This window comes from Schistocerca nitens, chromosome 1 (assembly GCF_023898315.1).
Source record: "Schistocerca nitens isolate TAMUIC-IGC-003100 chromosome 1, iqSchNite1.1, whole genome shotgun sequence".
Classification (NCBI taxonomy): domain Eukaryota; kingdom Metazoa; phylum Arthropoda; class Insecta; order Orthoptera; family Acrididae; genus Schistocerca; species Schistocerca nitens.
The window spans coordinates 252131336-252155815 of NC_064614.1; the positions used below are offsets into that span (position 1 = coordinate 252131336).

Here is a 24480-nt window from a genome sequence, read left to right on the forward strand (position 1 = left end):
CTAGTTGGCATATAAACTTGTACTACTGTAGTAGGCATGGGCTTTGTGTCTATCTTGGCCACAATAATGCGTTCACTATGCTGTTTGTAGTAGCTAACCCGCACTCTTATTTTTTTATTCATTATTAAACCTACTCCTGCATTACCCCTATTTGATTTTGTATTTATAACCCTGTAGTCACCTGACCAGAAGTCTTTTTCCTCCTGCCACCGAACTTCACTAATTCCCACTATATCTAACTTTAACCTATCCATTTCCCTTTTTAGATTTTCTAATCTACCTGCCCTTTTAAGGGATCTGACATTCCACGCTCCGATCCGTAGAACGCCAGTTTTCTTTCTCCTGATAACGAAGTCCTCTTGAGTAGTCCCCGCCCGGAGATCCGAATGGGGGACTATTTTACCTCCGGAATATTTTACCCAAGAGGACGCCATCATCATTTAATCATACAGTAAAGCTGCATGTCCTCGGGAAAAATTAAGGCTGTAGTTTCCCCTTGCTTTCAGCCGTTCGCAGAACCAGCACAGCAAGGCCGTTTTGGTTAATGTTACAAGGCCAGATCAGTCAATCATCCAGACTGTTGCCCCTGCAACTACTGAAAAGGCTGCTGCCCTTCTTCAGGAACCACATGTTTGTCTGGCCTCTCAACAGATACCCCTCCGTTGTGGTTGCACCTACGGTACGGTCATCTGTATCGCTGAGGCACGCAAGCCTCCCCACCAACGGCAAGGTCCATGGTTCATGGGGTGCATAACGAACACAAAATCACATCCAGCATCCGGGTATCGTTGGCGACCATTTTGCCTCTTACAAAAGTTGTTCCCTGTGACGTCATCCATCACCCCTAGACTTCTGATGCAGAAACTTAAACATCCTGAAAATGTGTTCTTTTTTTTTTTTCATTTAACAAAGACGTTTCACTTCTTCGTATCAGATATTAATTTATTCTGAATACTAATATTTTAGTTCGGTTAGTAATAGAAAGTAAAAATATTTTTTGAAAATTATGAACCGATATTTGTCGCTTAACATCGGGATTTTATAATAAATATATAATTCAGATAAAAATAAATTACAAAAATCATCGTGTGAGAACGTAGTCAGCAAGCATGTGATCACAGGGCAAGAGATCTACACACAAGCAGGCAATATTAAAAATTCCCCAAATTGTTTTTACTTGGCGGCACTCCAAAAACTTCAAAGACGATTTTTTCTAAGTTTTTTGAGAAGTTGTTTAGAGTTGCTTTAGGACATCAGTATCAGAGCAATGACCTCCAAATCCTATAAATTTTAACAAAATAAGAGGAAGATCCGTAAATGCAGATCGTCAGAGACGTTTCCTTTGAATTTTTCCTTATAAGGGAAGTTCCGCAAGGGTCACCACCAATACTCAGTCATCCTAGCAAAAAACTATCCTCGTAATAATTTATAGTTGACGTCAATTAACAGTCATTATAGAACTTCGGAAACGGAAATTCTCCATACTCCATTGTCTTGAAAAACTTGAGGTTCACACACAAACAACAATGTCCTACGTCAGTGAAGATTTCTAAACTAGGAAACTGACTACATGATGTTATTGGTCATCAGCAACTGAGGCAGCTTCTGTCCATTCCTCCTCGTGGTGATGGAATGGAATCACAGATTTGTTGTACATTGTTTCTGCAATAGGCGTCATGCGCTATCAAGTACCTGATACAGAGGGCCCGGGTTAATATGTAAATAATATCTTCGTTTTAAGTGATTTTCATTCTTTTTGTAGTTTTCTACATATGACATTTGGAGTCTGAAAATGTAACCTTAATTTTCCATTTATTTCCGTATTTCAAGGATTAGTCCATATTTTTATATCAATTACATAAATCCATATTTTCAACGCTATGTTACATAAAACTGCTCTTTCTAAAGCGTAACAGCATTAAAAAAATCATTAAATGACATTTCAAAGCGCGATTCCTGACCTCCGAATGGACGATCCGAAAACACATCTGAAGCAGCCTAGTCTTTCAGACAGCCTGCAAGCCCTTTAGTGTTGCTTCCAAGGCTTTATGGGAAGAGAGAGAGAAGCAAAATCACTTCCGGGGAGTGAACCATTGAAATGATTTCGGAGTGGTGGGGAGGGTGAGCAGTTTTCGACATGTCGTCCAGTGATGTCAACAATCCCGTCCCTGTCAGTCATCTCCTGTAGTGAAAATGTCTCACTCCAGTTAAAAGCTTCTTTGAAAGCAAATTTGTAAACAAGCTATTATCGAATGTGATACTTGTTCGTATTAATGAGCATGGAACGCAAAACAATTAGGCCATACAATCAAGCGGACTAGTTCATACCAGGATGCCAACAATAAGGCTGCAGCATTAAGCGTTTCCTCATTGTTGCACTCGAACGTTTCGTTCACCGCGCAACGTCCGACACGAAACGTGCGACGCGAACCTTCACAAGCAGTCTACTAGCCGTATGTTTAACTTCATGTCCGTGTAATTCACTGTTGATAACGACGAAATTTACCGCTACGCGTGATTGTGCTACTTAAACATCTACGTTCTTCCAAGTATAGAAGTTGCGTATCTCAGTCTGTGGTGTGGTTTTTTATATATACATAAAAATACCGAAAGATAAGCCACCGTTGCTTCAAATTGCAAAAACATTTCGAAGATTTCCCAAACCCATCGTAGAGTACAGATGAAAAAGTACTGTTTTGTTAAGCTTGTGAAAAATCCTTGTCCACGGAGAATTGGTTTCTAATACCACAGCACATATGTACCACAAAACGTAAGAAGAATAAATTCAAATAACAATTTGTTTCGGATGTAACAGCCAGTGGCTCCCAAAGTTCTACCTTTTCGAAAGATGTGTGTTATGCCATGATTTTTGCGGATATGCCATTATGGAAATCAAATAACCCAGTGTATAAAAGCTTCCAAGAGAAGTATTCAGGCAAACACATTCCTGGCGAATCTACACTTACAACTGTGTCAGCAGCATTTACAAGGATTGTTTGGCATCGATTCGAGACGTAATTCAGGATGGTCCTATATGGGTCGCAATAGACGAGATAACGGCCACCCAGGGGCGGTGCATTGACAGTGTAGTAATTGGTCGGCTATTTGAAGATAAATCGAGCAAATCCTCTCCATTAGCGTGTGAAGAACTTTCTAAATGTAACCACCAAACATCAGCAAAACTCTTTAAGGATGTTGTGAGTGTTTTATGGCCTATTGGCGTTAAATACGAAAATTTTCTTTTTAGTTACCTATGCTGCTCCGTATATTGTTAAAGCTGCAAATGTCCTGAATGTTTTATATCCTAAAATGATCCATTTAACGTGCTTGCCACACGGAATAAATAGATTAGCTGAATACAGAAGGATAAATTACAAAAATGTTGATAGTTTAATGTCAAAAATGGAAAAAAATATTTTTGAACGCTTCCAGTAGAATCTCAAAATTTAAAGAAAATCCCGATACTCCACGAGAACCAGTACTGACACATTGTGGTACATGGCTAGAAGCAGTTGAATACTACGCTGAGCGTTTCAGTGATGTTAAAACAATTGCCGGCCGCAGTGGCCGTGCGTTTCTAAGCGCTACAGTCTGGAACCGAGGGACCGCTCCGGTCTCAGGTTCAAATCCTGCCTCGGGCATGGATGTTTGTGATGCCCTTCGGTTAGTTAGGTTTAATTAGTTCTAAGTTTTAGGCGACTGATGACCTAAGAAGTCGCATAGTGCTCAGAGCCATTTTGTTAAAACAATTATATTTCAGTTTGAAGATGAGTCTGCTTGTATTTTGAACGCAAAACAACTTTTTGTGAATGATTCTCTACAGAGTGATTTAGTGTACATCAAAAGCAATTACTGTTTTTTGTCGCATCAGATTAAGGTACTGGAAAACCTTTAAACATAAGTGAAAGACAGTGTAAAGATTATCGAAGGCACGAAAATGAAATCTAGCGAAGCAGGACGACCCGTTGCTAAGTTGTTAAAGCAAACATTGGACTATGTACTTCAGAAAAATAAAGGTTTTAATCTGCTGATAAAATTACGTTTACTGACGTCCCATACTCACTTCCAGAATTCTGCAAATCTAAGTTTTCTTAAGTCACATCTTGCGACGTTGAAAGATCTTTGTCAGTACAAAGCGTTGTTCCGTTCAAGCAGAAATAGTGTCAGGTTTGAAAATTTAAAAAGATACATGTGATACTATATTGTAACAATACAAATAATGCCAGTGACACTGAAGAAGCATAATTTTTTGTTTTGTTTTTGGTATAATAAAAGTTGGTTCATTTGAAAATATTTTTTGACTCCATAGTTTTTCCATATATTATATTTTTAAGCCCATATTATATGTACTATTTTGTCATTTTTCGTACACATTTATACGAAAACCACTGATAAGAAAAGAGGCTATTACAAATCTCTTTCACTAATTTGAATATTGTTCTTCAGCGTGGGGTTCAAATGGTTCAAATGGCACTGAGCACTATGGGACTCAACTGCTGTGGTCATAAGTCCCCTAGAACTTAGAACTACTTAAACCTAACTAACCTAAGGACATCACACACATCCATGCCTGAGGCAGGATTCGAACCTGCGACCGTAGCGGTCTTGCGGTTCCAGACTGTAGCGCCTTTAACCGCACGGCCACTCCGGCCGGCTTCAGCGTGGGGTTTCCCGTAATCGGGATTGTATTGGCGTCTATTACCTGTCTGCCCAGGACTCGTTTTTCTTTCTTCCAGCCGCGCATAACCTGCAAGATCATTGGAAATAATTGAAAATACGAAAGTGTGGCAGTTTAAAACTTTGTGTCGGACCAGTACACGGACCTAGAAATTCGCCTCCCGCGGACAGCGCTGTTCCATTGCCTGCGAAAAATAAAGTTCCGGACTAGAGACCAAATCCAGCACACTGTTTTAATCTGCCAGCAAGGTTACGAAACATCGCTCACTCAGTTGCAGAGTGAGTGATTCATTCGGGGAAGAAACAGAAACTCATTTACGTCGAGGTCACCACAGACTGTACAAAATTGCTGTCTCACTTATGAAAAGCAATGTAACGACACTATTGAAAATCTACTCCTTCCAAATACGCAGGTTCTTTGGAAATAGATTGATGCGAACGTTTACGTATCATCAATTTGGTGAAAATGCGTCACATGTGTGCAGCTACGGTTTCCAATAAGTAACTAAGTTGAGGTTCTTCCAAGTGTACTAACCGAATTTGATGACGTGTGTCGTCGCAGTTGCCGTCTCCTCTCACGTTCTGCACTGCTGTATTAATGGAACACCAAACGAATGTAGAATTTTTACATATACCGTGTGGTGAGAGTCGGCAGAGAGATATATTTTTCTGGAGCAACGCCATTCCTTTGGTTGTTTGTTAGGGTTGAAATTAGAGTAACCAAGGTATAAAATAGATTTAAAATCCGTACAAACTCAGTAACTACAGTATTTTGATGCGGGTTGGGTCCATAGCCTTCATGTAATTACGAAACGTGATTGTTTCCTCTTATTGCTGTCAAATAATGTATTGATTATTTACTGCGATTAAAATTTCCGAGTATTAGTACTTATTATCAGGCAGAAGTCTCAAATTCAAATATTCACAAACTTAGAAATATAGGTGCTAGCCCAGACATAGAAGACGAATGGTGTCTCATAACTTACAAAAAAATGGTTCAAATGGCTCTGAGCACTATGGGACTCAACATCTGTGGTCATAAGTCCCATAGAACTTAGAACTACTTAAACCTAACTAATAGTTTAATGTTATGATCCGTTTTACAATGTTACTTACAATCGTTTTAGCTGTTCAATGCTACAAAGCTATAACGATTCAGATATTACTTTTCTTTATATGCACCGTAAGTCAAAACCTTTCTGTTTGTGTACTCGTCGCCTGGACTCACACTCACACACACACACACACACACACGCTAAGATTACGCCATGCAATTCCAGTTTTTCAGTAATATTGAACTGAGCGCACAATTCTCCGCATTCCGGAATTTCTATTCCGTTGTTATTCGAAACACGCTGCAGTTCGGCGGTGCTGTCAAAGACAGTGGTAGGCAGAGTGCGATTCAATACCTTCTGAAATTTATGGTGGAACTCTAAATAAACAATGGGAAATACTGCGTAATTCGCGGATGCTGAAAACGTTGTTGTAAGTTTTCCCGATACCTATGAGGAATAAAGGCCATGGTCTGTATCAGGAGCAGCAGCTGCAGCATGCGTTGGCTCTTCAGTATGAAATGAATAGCTGTTACTGCCAATTATACGAAATTAATACTTCCGATCTGCCAGCATACAATAATAAAGTAGCTACACTTACATAGGTAGTCATCCTGTATTAGGTGAACCGACCTACTGTATGTTCTGCAGTAATTTTTTCAATCTTAGGCAAAAAAATTTCTTTTTCCAGCGGCGAAAACTTACTCTGCCACTTACCTAAAAGGATTCAAAAAACTCATTTACAGTAGGAGTAAAGTACCACTGTCATACGGATTTAGCTACTAATGCTGTTTGCCGTTAACATCCTTTGAACATGGAGCGCATGAATGTTCTTTCGCAGCGTCTGTTGTTAGGAAGAAACAAAGTTATTTCCATTGTAGAATTATCGAAGGCGTTAACGATAGTCCGATGTACTTCATAACCTTGATTCGCTATGGAGGCTGGGTTTATTTTCCGTCTCAACTTCGAGATGGTTTGCTCGCACGAGCCGAGGGCGGAGGTTCCATTTTTACGTATCGTCGAAACAGTTCCTCGGGAACATAAAAAGCGAGCGGAGCATGCATTCTGGAGATGCCAACACGCTTATCGCAATCCAGCTGTTCCGCGCTGCCGAATGTTAAGATAATCAGTAGACAAAGCCGCGGCACGAGCTTTCTCCGCCGTCTACGAAAATAACTGGCTCACATGCATCCTTAAAAGCCTCGCTCACCAGATAATATCGTCGTTCCCCTACGCGCTATATATAAAATTCCCGGATGCAACGTAACTCTTTGGGATGAGCTTACTAGCCGCCGTGGTTAGCTTGCCGTCCTCATCTGTACAGCCCCAGTACCGACGTCGATTCCCTCAAACTGCGTTGCCTGCTGAAATTGATTGTAGCCGAAGAGAAACCAACAGAATGTAAAGCGCATAATATGCGTATTGAGCGTATTGGAGGGCATTTGCCCGTGATGAAACTTCGCACATACGGTAGTAAAATACGAGGATTGGAACTTCAATAGTGGCAACTATTTATTTACAGCTCGTACGAAATAGATACGTGTTTCAGAGTTTCACTGACCTTCAAAGTGGTCACCAGCATTGTGTGTAACCCGTTGCCAGCAATGTGGAAGTCGTAGGATACTCTTAGCAGTGCGAGTTGTGTTGACAGTTCGAGCGGCGCGGTCTATTGCCCGATGAATTTGTAGCAGTTCTGAAGCGAATGCGGTGAAGTGTTTCCTTCATTTTAGAAATAGAGTTGAACTCACGAGGGCTTAGGTCAGGGGAGTGCAGTAGGTGGTATAGCACTTACCAGCCCCATCAGTCAAACAGATCAGTAACAGCTTGCACTGTACGTGCTTGAGCATTATACTGCAAAATTATGGTGAACACAACTGGCACTGCTAAGAGTATCCTACGACTTCCACATCGCTGGCAACGGGTTATACACGGTGCTGGTGACTACTTTGAAGGTCAGTAAAACTTTGAAACTCGTATCTATTTTGAACGAGCTGTATATAAATAGTTGCCACTATCAAAGTTCCAACCCTCTTGTCTGCCAATGGTCATTGACTGTTAAGATTATTTACCCTTCCCTTCATTTCCACTAGAGAAAGATGGAGGAAAGTAGCACATGAAATCGGCTCTCAAGGAATCAGACATGAAATGAATGAATGAGGGAGGGTTTTTTATTTATTTGCGACATGCTCAGTTACTATATTTGTAATACAACATGTATGTATTGTATGTGTTAAGCGCAATTTAATGCTCGTTTTGGATGATGATGATGATGATCAGAGGAAGGATAGGGCGAAACCTGGAGCCGGCACATAGCCCATCCCTCGCGAACAGCACAAAGGGGCCGTCAACCTTAACGTCTCCATCCTACGGACGGACCACCATGTCACATGCCCTCACTTTGTGAGGCACTGCGGGAAGTCTGATGATCAAGAACTTTATGCGACCACCTTTCCTCCCCTTTCCCAGAAAATACTGGCAGTGAAAATGTTTTCCACGACCAGGATTCGAACAGAGTTACTCGCATGTCGAGAGCCACAGCACAAGCTTGCGTTAGCGACCTTAGCCACAGAGGCGTGTGAGGGAAATGAGTGTCTGCAATATGATACGGGTTTGTGGAACATACTTGGGGGGGTTGGGGGTGAGAGAGAGGGAGAGAGAGGGGGAGGGGGCAGGCGGGGGAGGAGGGCGGGGCGGCGCTGCTAAAACAGTACCACGAAGTGTTTTGGTAGCATGAATCGAGAAACAGAGGTTGAAAACTACTCAAAGAAACTGATGGTTGCTTAGAAGCTACGGAACAACTATGTCTAAATCTGACGGATTGGTTGAACTTTCCGACACCGGACATATACGTTGACCGGTGACATGCTGATGTGGCGTATGACGCCATAAGTGTGCAAACAAAGATAGAACTGGAAGTTACTATCTTTATTCTATATATTTTAGGGGTAGGTTGCGGTGACAGGCTGATCTGTAACGTAGTCGGAGGTCGTTGTCAGGTTAGAATGTGGCAGTTGGGTTGTGAGTTCGCGAAGCCAACGCAGGTGACGTCATAATAGCTGGAATTCAGATTTTGGCTCGTACATGACACGAACAGGATATCGATGAATGGTTTATGCCAACTGTTTTGATGACATTTTGGATAGAAGCAGGCTGATGGTATCGGCAGGTTCAATATTTCCAAAATGACTTCTCAGTTCATTTCGGTAAAAATCAAAGAACACCGCTAAGTTAAAAAATATAAGAAAGAAGTAAATTCTACGTAACTTAAAAGAATGAAATGCCGCGTAAGTGGAAGTCTAAAGCCAAGTGAGGCTGCTGTCTGTGATGACTCAGCAACGCCGGAAGTCTCAAGTTTAATAAAGACATGCCTGCAGAGGACTGTCGCAGTGGCGGGGTGCGGTCACTCAGTGTCAAAAACAAGTCTCCACTTTCATACGCTACTTTCGGGTGATGAAAGATTTCTTTCTCGATGGAAAAATTGTCTTTTGAAACGCAGTCGACTTCCGTCAACTGAAGCCGTTACTCCATAACTACTGCCGAACACGAGGAAAAGCGTAACAAGCAGTGACAATGTGCTGTGGATGCGCGCTTCTGCATTTGTGGCAAATGGAGATAGTCCGTCAGGTGGTATTCTTTCGTCAACGACGATGCGTGGAAAATAACGTGAACCATGGGAGAGAAAATGCACTGACGGGAAAAAATCGCAACATCACAAATGTCGAATAACGAAATTTCGGGGATACATTTGTCTAGGTAACATTTCTAAGTGATTAACACTGCAAGATCACAGATGAAGGTAAGCGTGAGAAGTCATTGCAAATGTGAAATGCTGGTACATTAATAACCGGTGTAACCGCCGGAATGTTCACTGCAAGCATGCAAACGTGCCCGTGTTATGTTGTGCAGATGCCGGGTGTTAGCTTGTGGGATGGAGTTGCTTGACTCTTCCACTTGGTCGGTCACTACAGGGACAGTTTATCCTGTTTGTGGATGACTCTGGAGTTGTCCGACGAAGAGTGGAGACATGTGGTGATCGAACAGACCAGGGTAGTAAGTCGAAACTGTTTAGAGGAGTTTGGGTTGCAACACCGGTGTGCGGGCGAGCGTTATTATGTTGGAAAAGAGCCCCTGGGATGCTGTTCATGAATGACAGCAAAACAGGTCGAATCACCAAATTGACGTACAAACTTGTTGCTAGTGCGGGGGTAACCTCGAGTGTGATCCTGCTGCCATACGAAACCGCACCCCAGGCCATAACTCCAGGCGTAGGTCCAGTACGTCTAGCACGCATACAGGTTGTTCACAGGCCTTCAACTCCTCCTCCTAACCTACTCACGGCCATCACTGGCACTAAAGCAGAACAAGATTTCATCAAAAAATGCAGTTAACCTGCAACCTGCTCTCCAATGAGCTCTCGCCTGACACCACCGAAGTCGAAAACAGCGGTGGTTTGCGGTCAGTGGAATGTGTCCTACAGGGCCTCTGGCTTGGAGCTATCCCTCAAGTAATGGATTTGTACCAGCTCGTCGCTATTCTGGTGCCAATTGCTGCTGCAGTTGCAAGACGATGCGCCGGAGCCATGCACCGAACACGACTGTCGTCACTGTCAGTAGTGCCACCTGGCCGTCCAAAGCCCGGTCTTTTTTGCGACTATACTTTCTCGTGACCACTGCTGCCAGAAATAATGTACAGTAGCTACAGTCTTGTCACGTCTTCCTACAATATTACTGACGGAACATCCAGCTTCTCGTAGTCCTATTACATGACCTCATTCAAACTGATGAGGTGTTGATAATGGCGTCTTCGTCCCCTTAAATGCACTCTGTTTAATATCAACTCACCCAGTCCTGTGTCAAAAGTAACTAACGCTCACGACCGTTCCAACGTGTACTTAGAGCGAACCTGATTTGCATCCTCATACTGACGCTATTAGCGCCACTCCCATGCGACTGGTGCGAAATTTCAGTAGACATCATTTTTAGATTTAGATTGCTTCCATCAGTTTACATTTACAGTGAAGTACCAAAGAAACTGGTATAGGCATGCGTATTCAAATACAGATATGTGAACAGGCAGAATGCGGCGCTGTGGTCGTCAACGCTTATATAAGATAACAAGTGTCTGGCGCAGTTGTTAGATCAGTTACTGCTGCTGCAGTGCCAGGTTATCAAGATTTAAGTGACTTTGGACGTGGTGTTATAGTTGGCGCACAAGTGATGGGACACAGAAACTCAGAGGTAGTGATGAAGTGGGGATTTTCCCGTACGAGTATTTCACGAGTTTACCGTGAACATCATAAATTCGGTAAGCCATCAAATCTCCAACATCGCTGCGGCCGGAAAAAGTTTCTGCAAGAACAGGACCAAAGACGACTGGAGAGAATCGTTCAACATGGCAGAAGTGCAACCCTTCACCGGTCGGTGTGACCGTGCGGTTCTAGACGCTACAGTCTGAAACCGCGTGACCGCTACGGTCGCAGGTTGGAATCCTGCCTCGGGCATGGATGTGTGTGCTGTCCTTAGGTTAGTTAGGTTTAAGTAGTTCTAAGTTCTAGGGGACTGATGACCACAGATGTTAAGTCCCATAGTGCTCAGAGCCGTTTGAACCATTTGCGACCCTTCCACAAATAGCTGCAGATTTCGATGCTGGGCAATTAACAAGAGTCAGCGTGCGAGCCATTCAACGACACCATCTGTATGGGCTTTCGGAGCCGACCACTCATGTACCCTTGATGACTGCACGACACGAAGCTTTACGTCTCGCCTAGGCACGTCAACAGCGACATTCGACTGTTGGTGACTGGAAACATGTTGCCTGATCATACGACTCTCGCTTCGAATTGTATCGAGAGGATGGACATGTTGATTGTGGAGACGTTATGAATCCATGGGCCCTGCATGTCGGCAGGGGACTGTTCAAGCTGGTGAAGGCTCTGTTATGGTGTGGGGCGTGTTCAGTTGGAGTGATATGGGACCCCTGATACTTCTAGATACGACTCTAATAGGTGACACGTACATAAGCATCTTGTCTGATCACCTACATCCATTTATGTCCATTGCGCATTCCGACGGTCATGGGCAATTTCAGCAGGACAATGAGACACCTCACACGTTCAGAATTATTACAGAGTGGCTCAAGTAACATTCTTCTAAGTTTAAACACTTCCGCTGGCCACCAAACGCCTCAGACATGAACATTAGTGAGCGTATCTGGGATGACTTGCACTGTGCTGTTCAGAAGAGAGCTCCACCCCCTCGTAGTTCTACGGATTTATGGACAGCCCTGAAGGATTCATGGTATCATTTCCCTCCAGCAATACAGACATTGGTCGCGTCCTTGCCATGTTGTGTTGCGGAACTTCTGCGTGCTCACTGGGGCCTTACACAATATTAGGTAGGTGTACCAGTTTCTTCGTCTCTTCAGTGTAACAGTAGGTTCTCAATAACTATCAGGACTTTAAATTCCCTATTTGGAGTAAGGAAGGAACACACTACTGCCAATTGGACTGCACCTAGCAGAGAATTGCGGTGCTCAAATCAACCTTGGGGTTTAGGACAGCTTTGCTTGGTAGGACAAGTTTTGACCGCGGGATATCCATGTTCTTTGAGGGCGTTTAGCTAGTACACTACCCCTACACTGGCATGGGGCTCCCAAATACTCATCTCGAAACCAATTTCGTAATACCACTGTGATTCCTCAGAGAGATACCAATACTGTTTTTGGAAATTAGGTTATAGCTACCCGATTTATTCTTGTACATCAGATTTTCGCTGCCTTGTAAACGCTGACCCGCGTTTGTAAGTTGCATGGGTTTTCAGGTTTCGTCTTGGTTTTCTGTTACTTAGAACGGAATGACTTTTTTGCACCCCAAAAGTAGAAACTTGACTCTGAATAAGAAGTTGCCCGCCTCCTATATTTAATGGAAGGGAAACTGCCATCGTGCTAACTAAATTGGAAACCAGAACATCTGATTTGTAGATTTCATTTGCGTAAAACAGTTGAGGATTTGAAAACCGCTATTTTGCACACAAAGATGTGCACGCCTCTCTCTCTCTCTCTCTCTCTCTCTCTCTCTCTCTTTCTCTCTCTATCTATCTCTCTCTCTCTCCTATGTTATGGTTTGAAACAAACATCTAAGTCACATGAAGGGTAAAAAATAGTTCATTATGCACTATGCGAAGTGCGACCGAGAACTTTTCTCATTTAAAATGAAGCACTGATTTTAACAGTTGAACGACTTGTATTGTTATTAAATATGTACTAGTTCAGCTAACACAATTTCTTCGAAGTTCTAGATTCTAAAGTGATGGCTGCAGTTTTTATATTTGCCCAGTTGAAACAAAACAGTTTGATACCACGTATTGACGGCTCTTTCTCTTTACAAGCGACAGAACCGCAGTTCTTCAGTGACTTACTATATTTGTTGCATTGAGAGTCCTTTATTTCACGGCTTCCACAAGAGTAGAAGACAAGACATCAGTTCATCAGGAAAATTTTCTGACAATTTCTCAAAAGTACATGTGAAATGTTTGTTATATTTTTAAGAAACGACATTAGTTTCTATCCATAAGCAAATAAGCGTTTGTTTTGACATTTGCTTTGTCCAATATGGATACCAAAACCACATAAAGATCAGAAGCAGAACATATTATAAAACGTTGGTTATAGAGAAAACTCATGTAATGAGTTATTAACATTCTTTCGCCTCTTATATCTTTATCATTCAGAGTTTTCTATTATGCAGGGTGTTATGGGTATAAGTTTAGTTACTTTTGTTGAAGACTGAGGACAGTGTACTGAACATGGTTGTATAAGTGTTTATTTCACTTGCAGACAAGTAATTGTAGCTTTTACTTATGGTATGTCTTTGTAGTGCCTCTAAGTACGCGTGACTCGCACAAGCCATTATGCTCATTTTCCTCTGGGCAGTATGTCAGGTACTGAAGTGTGGACGCGTGGAAGGAAAACGAATAGTCTAAACTGTTATTAATGGTATCGCGGTTGTTCCCGTCCCTTTACGACGGACCTGCACCTACCTGTGAACCTTGTCTCAGCATATCATCAGTAGGGAAGTCGTGTGAAACGTACTGTACTTCGACGTGAACCAGGCTGCAATTAAAGTCACTAATCTACGTTTCGGGAGAAAATTTTCACACGAAATGAAAGGTTGGAAATTTTGTCCTCAATTAATATATTCTGAAACATAGTTGAACAAGTATCACTGCCAAGCCCGTGCTAGTCTTAACAGAGTCACTCACAATCCCTTTCACTCACGTTAGCAAGTTCATGGTGTTGCATTTCCCGAAAACGTATTAGCTGCAAAAATACGGATTGTTTTTGATTGAGAATGCTCGCCAAATATTAAGTCTGTCGGTACCTAATGCAGTCACAGTTTTTAGCCACCGACCTGCTCAGTACGCCACGCGGAATATACATTTTTTCTCGTCACAAAATTCACTTAAAATTCCGAAATTTCTACACGCCCATAGGAATAATTATGCCGTCACTTTACCACACTTTTGATGTATGAAACACTGCTAGATCGGGCAACTTATGGTTTCCATCGGAACTACTACTACACACGTCCGAACTGTTCCATGGCTAGGCTCCCACTCCTCTGTATAATACTCTGTCTTCTCTACCAGCAAAGAGAGGCGCGCGAAGAATATTGCTCTATCATTGGTCAGTTTACTCAGCAGCCAATAGCAAAACAACACTCTCCCGCGTCAATCCGCGCTTTTCATAAATAACCAATCGCAAAATAGTAAACCTAACGACTGCACTTTTTTCCGACGTAAATATCTAATATGAAGTTTTGTTTATGCATAAAGTTATTTACTATTGTTATTTATACCTGAATTAACTGTCCCTTTGCCATAAACTTACTTTACAAATTTATTCTACAAAAATCCCCTTTGTCCATATCCATACTTCCTCGAAATGTTCCCACATTAAATTCTACTACACAACTCGTTAAACAATTATCTTCATATTAACATTAATCCACACTCACGCATCATTCATACTGCTAAAACACATTTATAACATTTTACATACACAAAAAGACATAATAATAATTTATGAAAATACTAGAACAGTTTATGAAAAACATTCTATTACTTTAGTGCACACTAGTGGGCACAATCGAAACTAACATCACAGTCCCCCTTTCCAATATTGTCCTCTATCGGCTGATACATAAACTACGTGCGCGTGCAGTCTCGCGTCACCATCTGTCACTATCCAACTCTGAGACACATCTCCCATTCAACCGCCTCCAAGGCAGGATCGGTATATGGCGCTATACCTCAACTGGCTTGCGTAATCCATTTCGTGGCGCAGTTATGACAGGTAATAAATTGAGATGTATTTGTGGGAAGATTGTTAGACGCAGATAAAAGCAACTGACACATTGGAATGGGTACATAGTAAGGTACTAGTTATCACAATATCTGTACGTATCCCTCTTCCACCCAGTATAGATACAGCCGAGCGGAGCGCGGATTGACACTTGGTTACGATGTGCTGCTTGTTGCAGGTCGTTGTGGAGGGGCAGCCCACAGCCCCGGGACTCCCCCGGTCTCCCACGGCGCCCGCGCGCTCGCAGCACGCGCCGTCCGGCAGTCCGGACATGGACGACCCTTCCAGCAAAAGGCAGGCCACCAGGTAAGTACCGAGGCGCGGCCGTGTCCAAAAATTAACGACATTGGGGAGCAAAAGAACAGCCATTCTAAACGATAAAGACGTGCCCTGCAATCTAGCTTTGCGCAAACTATGTAAAAAGGTAGTCCCCTCCTTGTGAAAAGTATGTGATTGTGAAAAGTGATAAATTAAACCCGACATGCTTCAGTGATTATAGTAGAGCATTATTCACAAGTACCTCCAGAGTGTCAGGCGGAGACTGCGTGAAAACTAAAAGACATATCAGTGCTTAGATCATCACTTGAAGCTGTAGTTCAAAGGTGCGCAGTATGGGCACCTTTAATGACGCACCAAACGTATATATGTGTTTACAATTCATTGGAGTTCCTGACACGAATTGCCCCGTACGACACCGACATTAGCCCGCTTTGGATATCTGTTCATTTGGTTGCCTATATGTAGGCGCGAACTAATTCGATATGACAGTACGGAACGAATGATTATCTACACTCCTGGAAATTGAAATAAGAACACCGTGAATTCATTGTCCCAGGAAGGGGAAACTTTATTGACACATTCCTGGGGTCAGATACATCACATGATCACACTGACAGAACCACAGGCACATTGACACAGGCAACAGAGCATGCACAATGTCGGCACTAGTACAGTGTATATCCACCTTTCGCAGCAATGCAGGCTGATATTCTCCCATGGAGACGATCGTAGAGATGCTGGATGTAGTCCTGTGGAACGGCTTGCCATGCCATTTCCACCTGGCGCCTCAGTTGGACCAGCGTTCGTGCTGGACGTGCAGATCGCGTGAGACGACGCTTCATCCAGTCCCAAACATGCTCAATGGGGGACAGATCCGGAGATCTTGCTGGCCAGGGTAGTTGACTTACACCTTCTAGAGCACGTTGGGTGGCACGGGATACATGCGGACGTGCATTGTCCTGTTGGAACAGCAAGTTCCCTTGCCGGTCTAGGAATGGTAGAACGATGGGTTCGATGACGGTTTGGATGTACCGTGCACTATTCAGTGTCCCCTCGACGATCACCAGTGGTGTACGGCCAGTGTAGGAGATCGCTCCCCACACCATGATGCCGGGTGTTGGCCCTGTGTGCCTCGGTCGTATGCAGTCCTGATTGTGGCGCTCACCTGCACGGCGCCAAACACGCATACGACCATCATTGGCACCAAGGCAGAAGCGACTCTCATCGCTGAAGACGACACGTCTCCATTCGTCCCTCCATTCACGCCTGTCGCGACACCACTGGAGGCGGGCTGCACGATGTTGGGGCGTGAGCGGAAGACGGCCTAACGGTGTGCGGGACCGTAGCCCAGCTTCATGGAGACGGTTGCGAATGGTCCTCGCCGATACCCCAGGAGCAACAGTGTCCCTAATTTGCTGGGAAGTGGCGGTGCGGTCCCCTACGGCACTGCGTAGGATCCTACGGTCTTGGCATGTATCCGTGCGTCGCTGCGGTCCGGTCCCAGGTCGACGGGCACGTGCACCTTCCGCCGACCACTGGCGACAACATCGATGTACTGTGGAGACCTCACGCCCCACGTGTTGAGCAATTCGGCGGTACGTCCACCCGGCCTCCCGCATGCCCACTATACGCCCTCGCTCAAAGTCCGTCAACTGCACATACGGTTCACGTCCACGCTGTCGCGGCATGCTACCAGTGTTAAAGACTGCGATGGAGCTCCGTATGCCACGGCAAACTGGCTGACACTGACGGCGGCGGTGCACAAATGCTGCGCAGCTAGCGCCATTCGACGGCCAACACCGCGGTTCCTGGTGTTTCCGCTGTGCCGTTCGTGTGATCATTGCTTGTACAGCCCTCTCGCAGTGTCCGGAGCAAGTATGGTGGGTCTGACACACCGGTGTCAATGTGTTCTTTTTTCCATTTCCAGGAGTGTACATCTTCTGACTGCCCACAGAGCAAGTAGACCACAATGTGTGTTACGAATCGAAACGTAGAGAGATCCACTGATACGTGTAATTTTCATCCACGTCATACAAATTTCGCGCAGTCGTCTTCTGAAACCGTGGAAATACTTCGGAATAACGCTATATTTTGACTGTCTCCGGAATGTTGTCTTCTGTTGTTCATACAACGTATCGCCACAAAAATGCTATTGGGAACTATTTTGCTGGGTAAGAATCGTTGGGGGGCGCTCAAGCAGGCCAGCTCAGGTCGCACCCTCAGCCGCGATGGATGTGCTACAAACAGGGCCATATTTACCCGCGGGTCGTTCAGGCTCCAGTCCAGTAGACGGAACCACAAAAATTCGAAATAAAAAATGGTCTTAGCTTTAATAATATCTTGCGTGCCCCCTTATCATAAAAGACGAAGGCGTAGTTATTTTATGCGGGATTATTCGGCAGAATTATTCAGCTGATAGCTAACACGAATGAAGTAAGCATTCACTTCTCAAAAGCAAGCACTCCTACTCATGAAATTCCCAGTAGCGTTGGGTCAAAGGTATGGCAGTTCAGTTGGCTAAAGTCGTTAAAACATATAACAGAAGGGTAATGAAACTGTGGCAGTTCGAACAGAGTTCTATTTCGCGGAATGCTGATTTATTCCAGTCCTCACTTTATCCAGTCCGGTATACAAATATTTTTCCATGCTGTCATCAGACGCCGATTCTTGAGTCTTGAAGCTGCGAAAAACCATTTTCAGATATCTATATTCATTAACGAAATAGTGCAGGACTCGTACAAGATGTCTTCAGATCCACAGCGGCTGACAGATTAGACACATGACGTCATAGCAAGGTAACGCGGCTTCCATAAGTGTTGCAGCGGGAAATTAAGCTTCAAATGGAAATAACAAATTTTCCTATATCCGCTCTGCAGCACTGTAACGGCTGTATCCGTCGTGGTAGGTGAATAACAGCAATATAACAACAAATTAAAGCTAACACTGTAATTAGATGCTTTTATATACTTGGTCATGTGATCTTTTATTATCGACCACCTTAAAATACAAACTAATTGCTATAAAGCAGAGGAATTTAAAAACGAAAGTGACAAACTAATCTTTTTAATCAGTGAAATAAAATTTTTAATGCAGCATTAAGGATTTTGATTCGAAATTTCTCTAAAATGCTATTGTTAAGAGTTGTCACATAATTTCCTGTGGTAGAGCCCGTACCACCGGTTCAACCTAGGGCTCTGTAGATCATACACACACTTCTGGCTGCTAAGTGACGTTTCGTGGTTGTGTTTATTGTGGATAGGTGAAAGATCGACTAGCGCTGCGTGACGAAGTTTAACGATATCTGCAAGATAAACATCCATAGAGTATACAGCTGCCTCAAAAGTAGCAGTTTTAAGTAAAAAAAGTGTGGAAGCCTCAGAGCAGTTGGGATCTGCCAGACGTCATTGAATACACAAACATCGATGTTGCCGACTCCTCAGTAGTGAACTGTGAATGAATGGAGGAATGAACTTTTTACAGGTAAAACTCTCACTAGTGTTCACGTTTAGAAATGTGGCACTCCAACCACACGTAAGATTTTCAAGAGGTTTAAGTGGTCGAGGTGTACTATTCATCATCGACAACACCCGTCCGCATCGAGTGTACTGGTGTATGGACTTTCGTAGGTGAAGATAACCACCGCATGGGATGGCCATCGATGTCTCCCTATCTGAATCCTATGTCCTGCTTAGGATGCTTCACGAAAATAAACTACAGCCCTTCGGTCGCCATAAAACATAGACATCTTACAGCTCTCCACATAGCTTTTCTCTGAAATGGGAGGTCTTAACCCGCATCACGGAGCATATCACGTCATGGCTAAGTATGTGTGACAGCTGCGAATAAACATATCCCCTAACATTGTATTGTGTTTTACGAGGTATTTTAAAGCTTTTATTCTGAAATGTGTATTTTTGGTTTCCAAACTTGTGTAAGTACATATTTTGGACTGCATTGTATGCAAACTGTGTTTTGGTTCATCGTATCTTCGTTCTGTAACGCTTCAAGCATCCTGTTTGTAAGAAGTGATAAGCTGTGAACACGAGTGTACTTCATTGTGTACTAGGTTACAGAAAGTATCTGGATACTCGCTTGAAGTGGTCTTCATGGTTACCATTGCACACATTATGTAGTGGTGTTTTGCACTGAATTAATATGTTACCTCTGAATGAATGCCGATCATCTGATGGTTTCGCTGTGGAACAGCATTCTGTTCTAAGTTTGAAAGCGCAGTGACAGCAGGTACCACTCTTGAGTGAGTGAATGCTGTGTTTTAATAACTGTTTCCTAGGAAGTATTAATGGGGACGCTATGGAACCTACGCCACGTGCAGCCTAAAATGAAACAAGTTTCAGAGATGTATTTTAAAAAAAAGGAAATTCACAAAGCGTACTCTTATCCTTCAGATTTTAGTACAGCGTGGAAACGGGCATTCCACTGTCCACGAAAAAAGATTATTGGTTGCTACTTCAACCGGTTGCTGTGTTCATCCATAATGTTTATTTGAGGGAGTGGAATCTTGAGCCCGCCCCCCACCTCCCTTACCCCATTTATTTTTTCAGTTACCCCGAAGGACGGAATTCAGACAGTAACAAAACTCAATCTGAATGTTAAAGGGCACCCCATAGGTATACAGCAGTGTTTAATCAGAGAAATGAATATCCGCTGACATCAAACTTTCCTGTACTTCAGGATACGGTGTACAGGATAGTGTGCAGTGCCAAATGAAACGCCGAACTCGTGTATGAAGTCAACGTTGATTTTCGTGGTCTTGTCTTAGGGATGAAGTAATTAAGGCAGCAGAGCATCAAGTAAGTAAAAAGACGAGGGCTAGTAGCAATCCTTGGGTACACAGAAGAAATATTGAATTTAATTGATGAAAGGAGAAAATATAAAAATGCAGTAAATGAAGCAGGCAAAAAGGAATACAAACGTCTCAAAAATGAGATCGACACGAAGTGCAAAATGGCTAAGCAGGGATGGCTAGAGGACAAATGTAAGGATGTAGAGGCCTGTCTCACTAGGGGCAAGATAGATACTGCCTACAGGAAAATTAAAGAGACCTTTGGAGAGAAGAGAACCACTTGTATGAATATCAAGAGCTCAGATGGCAACCCAGTTCTAAGCAAAGAAGGAAAAGCAGAAAGGTGGAAGGAGTATATACATGGTCTATACAAGGACGATGTACTTGAGGACAATATTATGGAAATGGAAGAGGATGTAGATGAAGATGAAATGGGAGACACGATACTGCGTGAAGAGTTTGACAGAGCACTGAAAGACCTGAGTCGAAACAAGGCCCCGGGAGTAGACAACATTCCATTAGAATTACTGATGGCCTTGGGAGAGCCAGTCATGACAAAACTCTACCATCTGGTGAGCAAGATGTACGAGACAGGCGAAATACCCTCAGACTTCAAGAAGAATATAATAATTCCAATCCCAAAGAAAGCAGGTGTTGACAGATGTGAAAATTACCGAACTATCAGTTTAATAACTCACAGCTGCAAAATACTAACGCGAATTCTTTACAGACGAATGGAAAAACTGGTAAAAGTCGACCTCGGGGAAGATCAGTTTGGATTCCGTAGAAATATTGGAACACGTGAGGCAATACTGACCTTAAGCCTTATCTTAGAAGAAAGATTAAGGAAAGGCAAACCTACGTTTCTAGAATTTGTAGATTTAGAGAAAGCTTTTGACAATGTTGACTGGAATACTCTCTTTCAAATTCTAAAGATGGCAGGGGTAAAATACAGGGAGCGAAAGGCTATTTACAATTTGTACAGAAACCAGATGGCAGTTATAAGAGTCGAGGGGCATGAAAGGGAAGCAGTGGTTGGGAAAGGAGTGAGACAGGGTTGTAGCCTCTCCCCGATGTTATTCAATCTGTATATTGAGCAAGCAGTAAAGGAACGAAAGAAAAATTTGGAGTACGTATTAAATCCAGGGAGAAGAAATAAAAACTTTGAGGTTCGCCGATGACATTGTAATTCTGCCAGAGACAGCAAAGGACTTGGAAGAGCAGTTGAATGGAATGGACAGTGTCTTGAAAGGAGGGTATAAGATGAACATCAACAAAGCAAAACGAGGATAATGGAATGTAGTCGAATTAAGTCGGGTGATGCTGAAGGAATTAGATTAGGAAATGAGACACTTAAAGTAGTAAAGGAGTTTTGCTATTTGGGGAGCAAAGTAACTGATGGTCGAAGTAGAGAGGATATAAAATGTAGAATGGCAATGGCAAGGAAATCGTTTCTGAAGAAGAGAAATTTGTTAACATTGAGTATAGATTTAAGTGTCAGGACGTCGTTTCTGAAAGTATTTGTATGGAGTGTAGCCATGTATGGAAGTGAACCATGGACGATAAATAGTTTGGACAAGAAGAGAATAGAAGCTTTCGAAATGTGGTGCTACAGAAGAATGCTGAAGATTAGATGGGTAGATCACGTAACTAACGAGGAGGTATTGAATAGGATTGGGGATAGGTTTGTGGCACAACTTGACTAGAAGAAGGGATCGGTTTGGTGGGACATGTTTTGAGGCATCAAGGGATCACAAATTTAGCATTGGAGGGCAGCGTGGAGGGTAAAAATCGTAGAGGGAAACCAAGAGATGAATACATTAAGCAGATTCAGAAGGATGTGGGTTGCAGTAGGTACTGGGAGATGAAGCTTGCATCAAACCAGTCTCAGGACTGAAGAACAACAACAACATTGTATACGTCAGTGAGCTGCCTGTAGTAACGACTTTGTGAGCTTTGTTAGAGACGTAGAATACCTACTGTTCCTTTTCGGCCATTGTGGAACACTCGACAGCCGGTTATTAGCACTCCTCAACACGCAGTTGGAAATCAGCGGCGGCTGTTTCTTACATAATACAAGAGGGTTTATCCTCGCACTGGACGTAGCTTGTAGATTAATTTATTGTATGTGATGGATACCATTCGGCGGCGTTATACGGGTATGGAAACCGATGCACACCACAATGATCTATTAATTTCTCTCTTTGAGTTTCGTTACAGCGAACATTTTACTTGCAGAGTGAAAGGTTTCCACCTACTTACAAATAGCTGGAATGAACGTGCGTGGTACGGCATCTACCAGTCCGAATTAGATGAGCTACAGAAGTTTGTAAATCGCAGTAGACTTTTACACAGAAGTTTAAACTGTTTAGGTAACAGATGCATTTAGTCGGTGAAGCCTTCGCTTCTTCTGCAACTATTTTTTCCGTTTCAGCAGCCCATTATAACCTAACATTTATTTACAAATAAACAATATGTTTATAAACTCCTGTCTCGTAATAAGAGTATACTAACTTTGTACCGTCGTTACGCTAGTCTAATATTCTTTGTTGGTAAAGCAAGATTATTAGACGCCATCTGTATGGATATTACTGTCAACAGCGCATAGTCGCTAGACTTCAACAGTACGCAAATGATATTTTAAACGCATTCGCGCTGAGTTTATGCGATGCGCAGAATTGTTCCAGGGTTACGTAGCTCGAAAAAAATAACTACTTCATAAATATTAAAGTTGCCAGTTAGCTGTGCACATTTAGGATGCAGTGCGCAACGCCGCTCGGTTCGAATTCCAGTCCCAGGGGCCAGCTGCCGACCACGGGTGTTGAATGCATTTTATGTATTTAATACTGATGTCGGAAATGCCATTTCCATTCCTCTAATTAATATTGATAGTGTATGCACGAACCAAGTAAATATATTCAACGTGGTGTTAGTTTTGGGAACGGTATTACTCTTATTTGTTGATAGACGTCTAGTTGTGCAATGTCCCGAGGAGTTTCTGCGACTCGAGGAATGTATGAAGATCATGTTAATCTGAAAGCGATTGCATCGTGGGCAGTGGATGAGTAACTTTGTTCCTTAATAATTTTGTCCGGATGAAAGAACGTAATTTTTTCCATCACAGCAATGTCGTCTTGAGCTATTTGTAGTTAGTCAAACTTCACAAGTTTGTACAGATGTCTTTAGCTACACCCATCTCTTATGTATAATGCCTTACGTATAATGTCGCAAGAGTATTTCAAAGAAGTTCCGTTGCAATGCCGACGCATGTGTGACTATATAATTATAATGTATATTTGTGAACATCGATCAACTGGGCTGTATGAGAGCGCAAACAAGACGATCCGTTTGTGTCTTGCGGTTGTTTGAAGTCGTGATAAGCGTCTTATTGAATTCTATTTCGTGTGATTTGCAGAAAATACGAAAGAAAGTTTTTGAGAATTCTGGTTTTACCGTGATGAATGTGACAGTTCCAGTAAAATGTAAGAAACTCTCTCTTCTGAATACTTCAGTCTCGCTTTATTCTTACGTGTGAACTCTCTTCGGTTGAACTCTACTCCTGTTACTTCTTGGAGTCCTGTATCTCCTCCGACCGTCAGTCGTCAACACGTATCTCTGACGTCGTTACGCTGCTTTCCTCTTCCGGCGGTACTTCCCGGTTCCGCAGAACATGTTCCGATGTTACGCGATTCAGAGCGCTCAGTCTGCTTCTAATTTGTGATTTCTTTAATTTTTTGTATGTGCGTAAGGACGAAAATGTTGTTGTAAAGAACAAAAAATCGGTGACTGGTAAACTAAATCGGATTAAAATATGTGATTTCTAATTACTACCAACACTTCGATTTAGGTTAATGCAGTCCGGAAGTTAACTTACACGAGTTCGGGTGCGCTGTTTTATACGATGTACTCCTATCACCCTATAACTGATCGGATGGTTCAAAGGTCAGAGAAAGGCCAAGGTTTGGTTGCACACGCTGCCCCCCCCCCCCCCCCCCTCTCTCTCTCTCTCTCTCTCTCTCTCTCTCTCTCTCTCTCTCTCTGCTGTACGTGGGCGGCGGCGGCGCGGCGGTACGTGGTGGTGTTTCACTGTTACATTAGTTCACCCGTGATTGGTTGCCCTCTCTTCGCCCTTAGAAGCGAGCAACAAAGTATTCGTTCATGGCACAGGCAAAGTTGTTTAGATATGACACGGCCTCATAAGGCAAGTTCCCACCAACAAATTTCACATCCTAATATAAACAGGTTGACAGCTATGAAGCCTGTCAGTTTGTCAAAGTTGTATTTCTTCTGTTCCAAAAGTTTCGTAAA

General features: G+C 43.0%; 1 protein-coding gene across 2 annotated transcripts in view; it reads left to right on the top strand.

The window, feature by feature from the left end:
• The window catches only part of LOC126247339 (beta-arrestin-1), a 553332-nt gene that overhangs the window by 217125 nt on the left and 311727 nt on the right, over nucleotides 1-24480 (top strand). For both annotated transcript variants that reach the window (XM_049948472.1, XM_049948471.1), the window contains exon 2: nucleotides 15268-15395. In XM_049948472.1, coding sequence (XP_049804429.1) covers nucleotides 15361-15395 — 35 coding nt within the window. In that variant the 5' untranslated portion in view covers nucleotides 15268-15360. The remainder of the gene's footprint in view (nucleotides 1-15267; nucleotides 15396-24480) is intronic.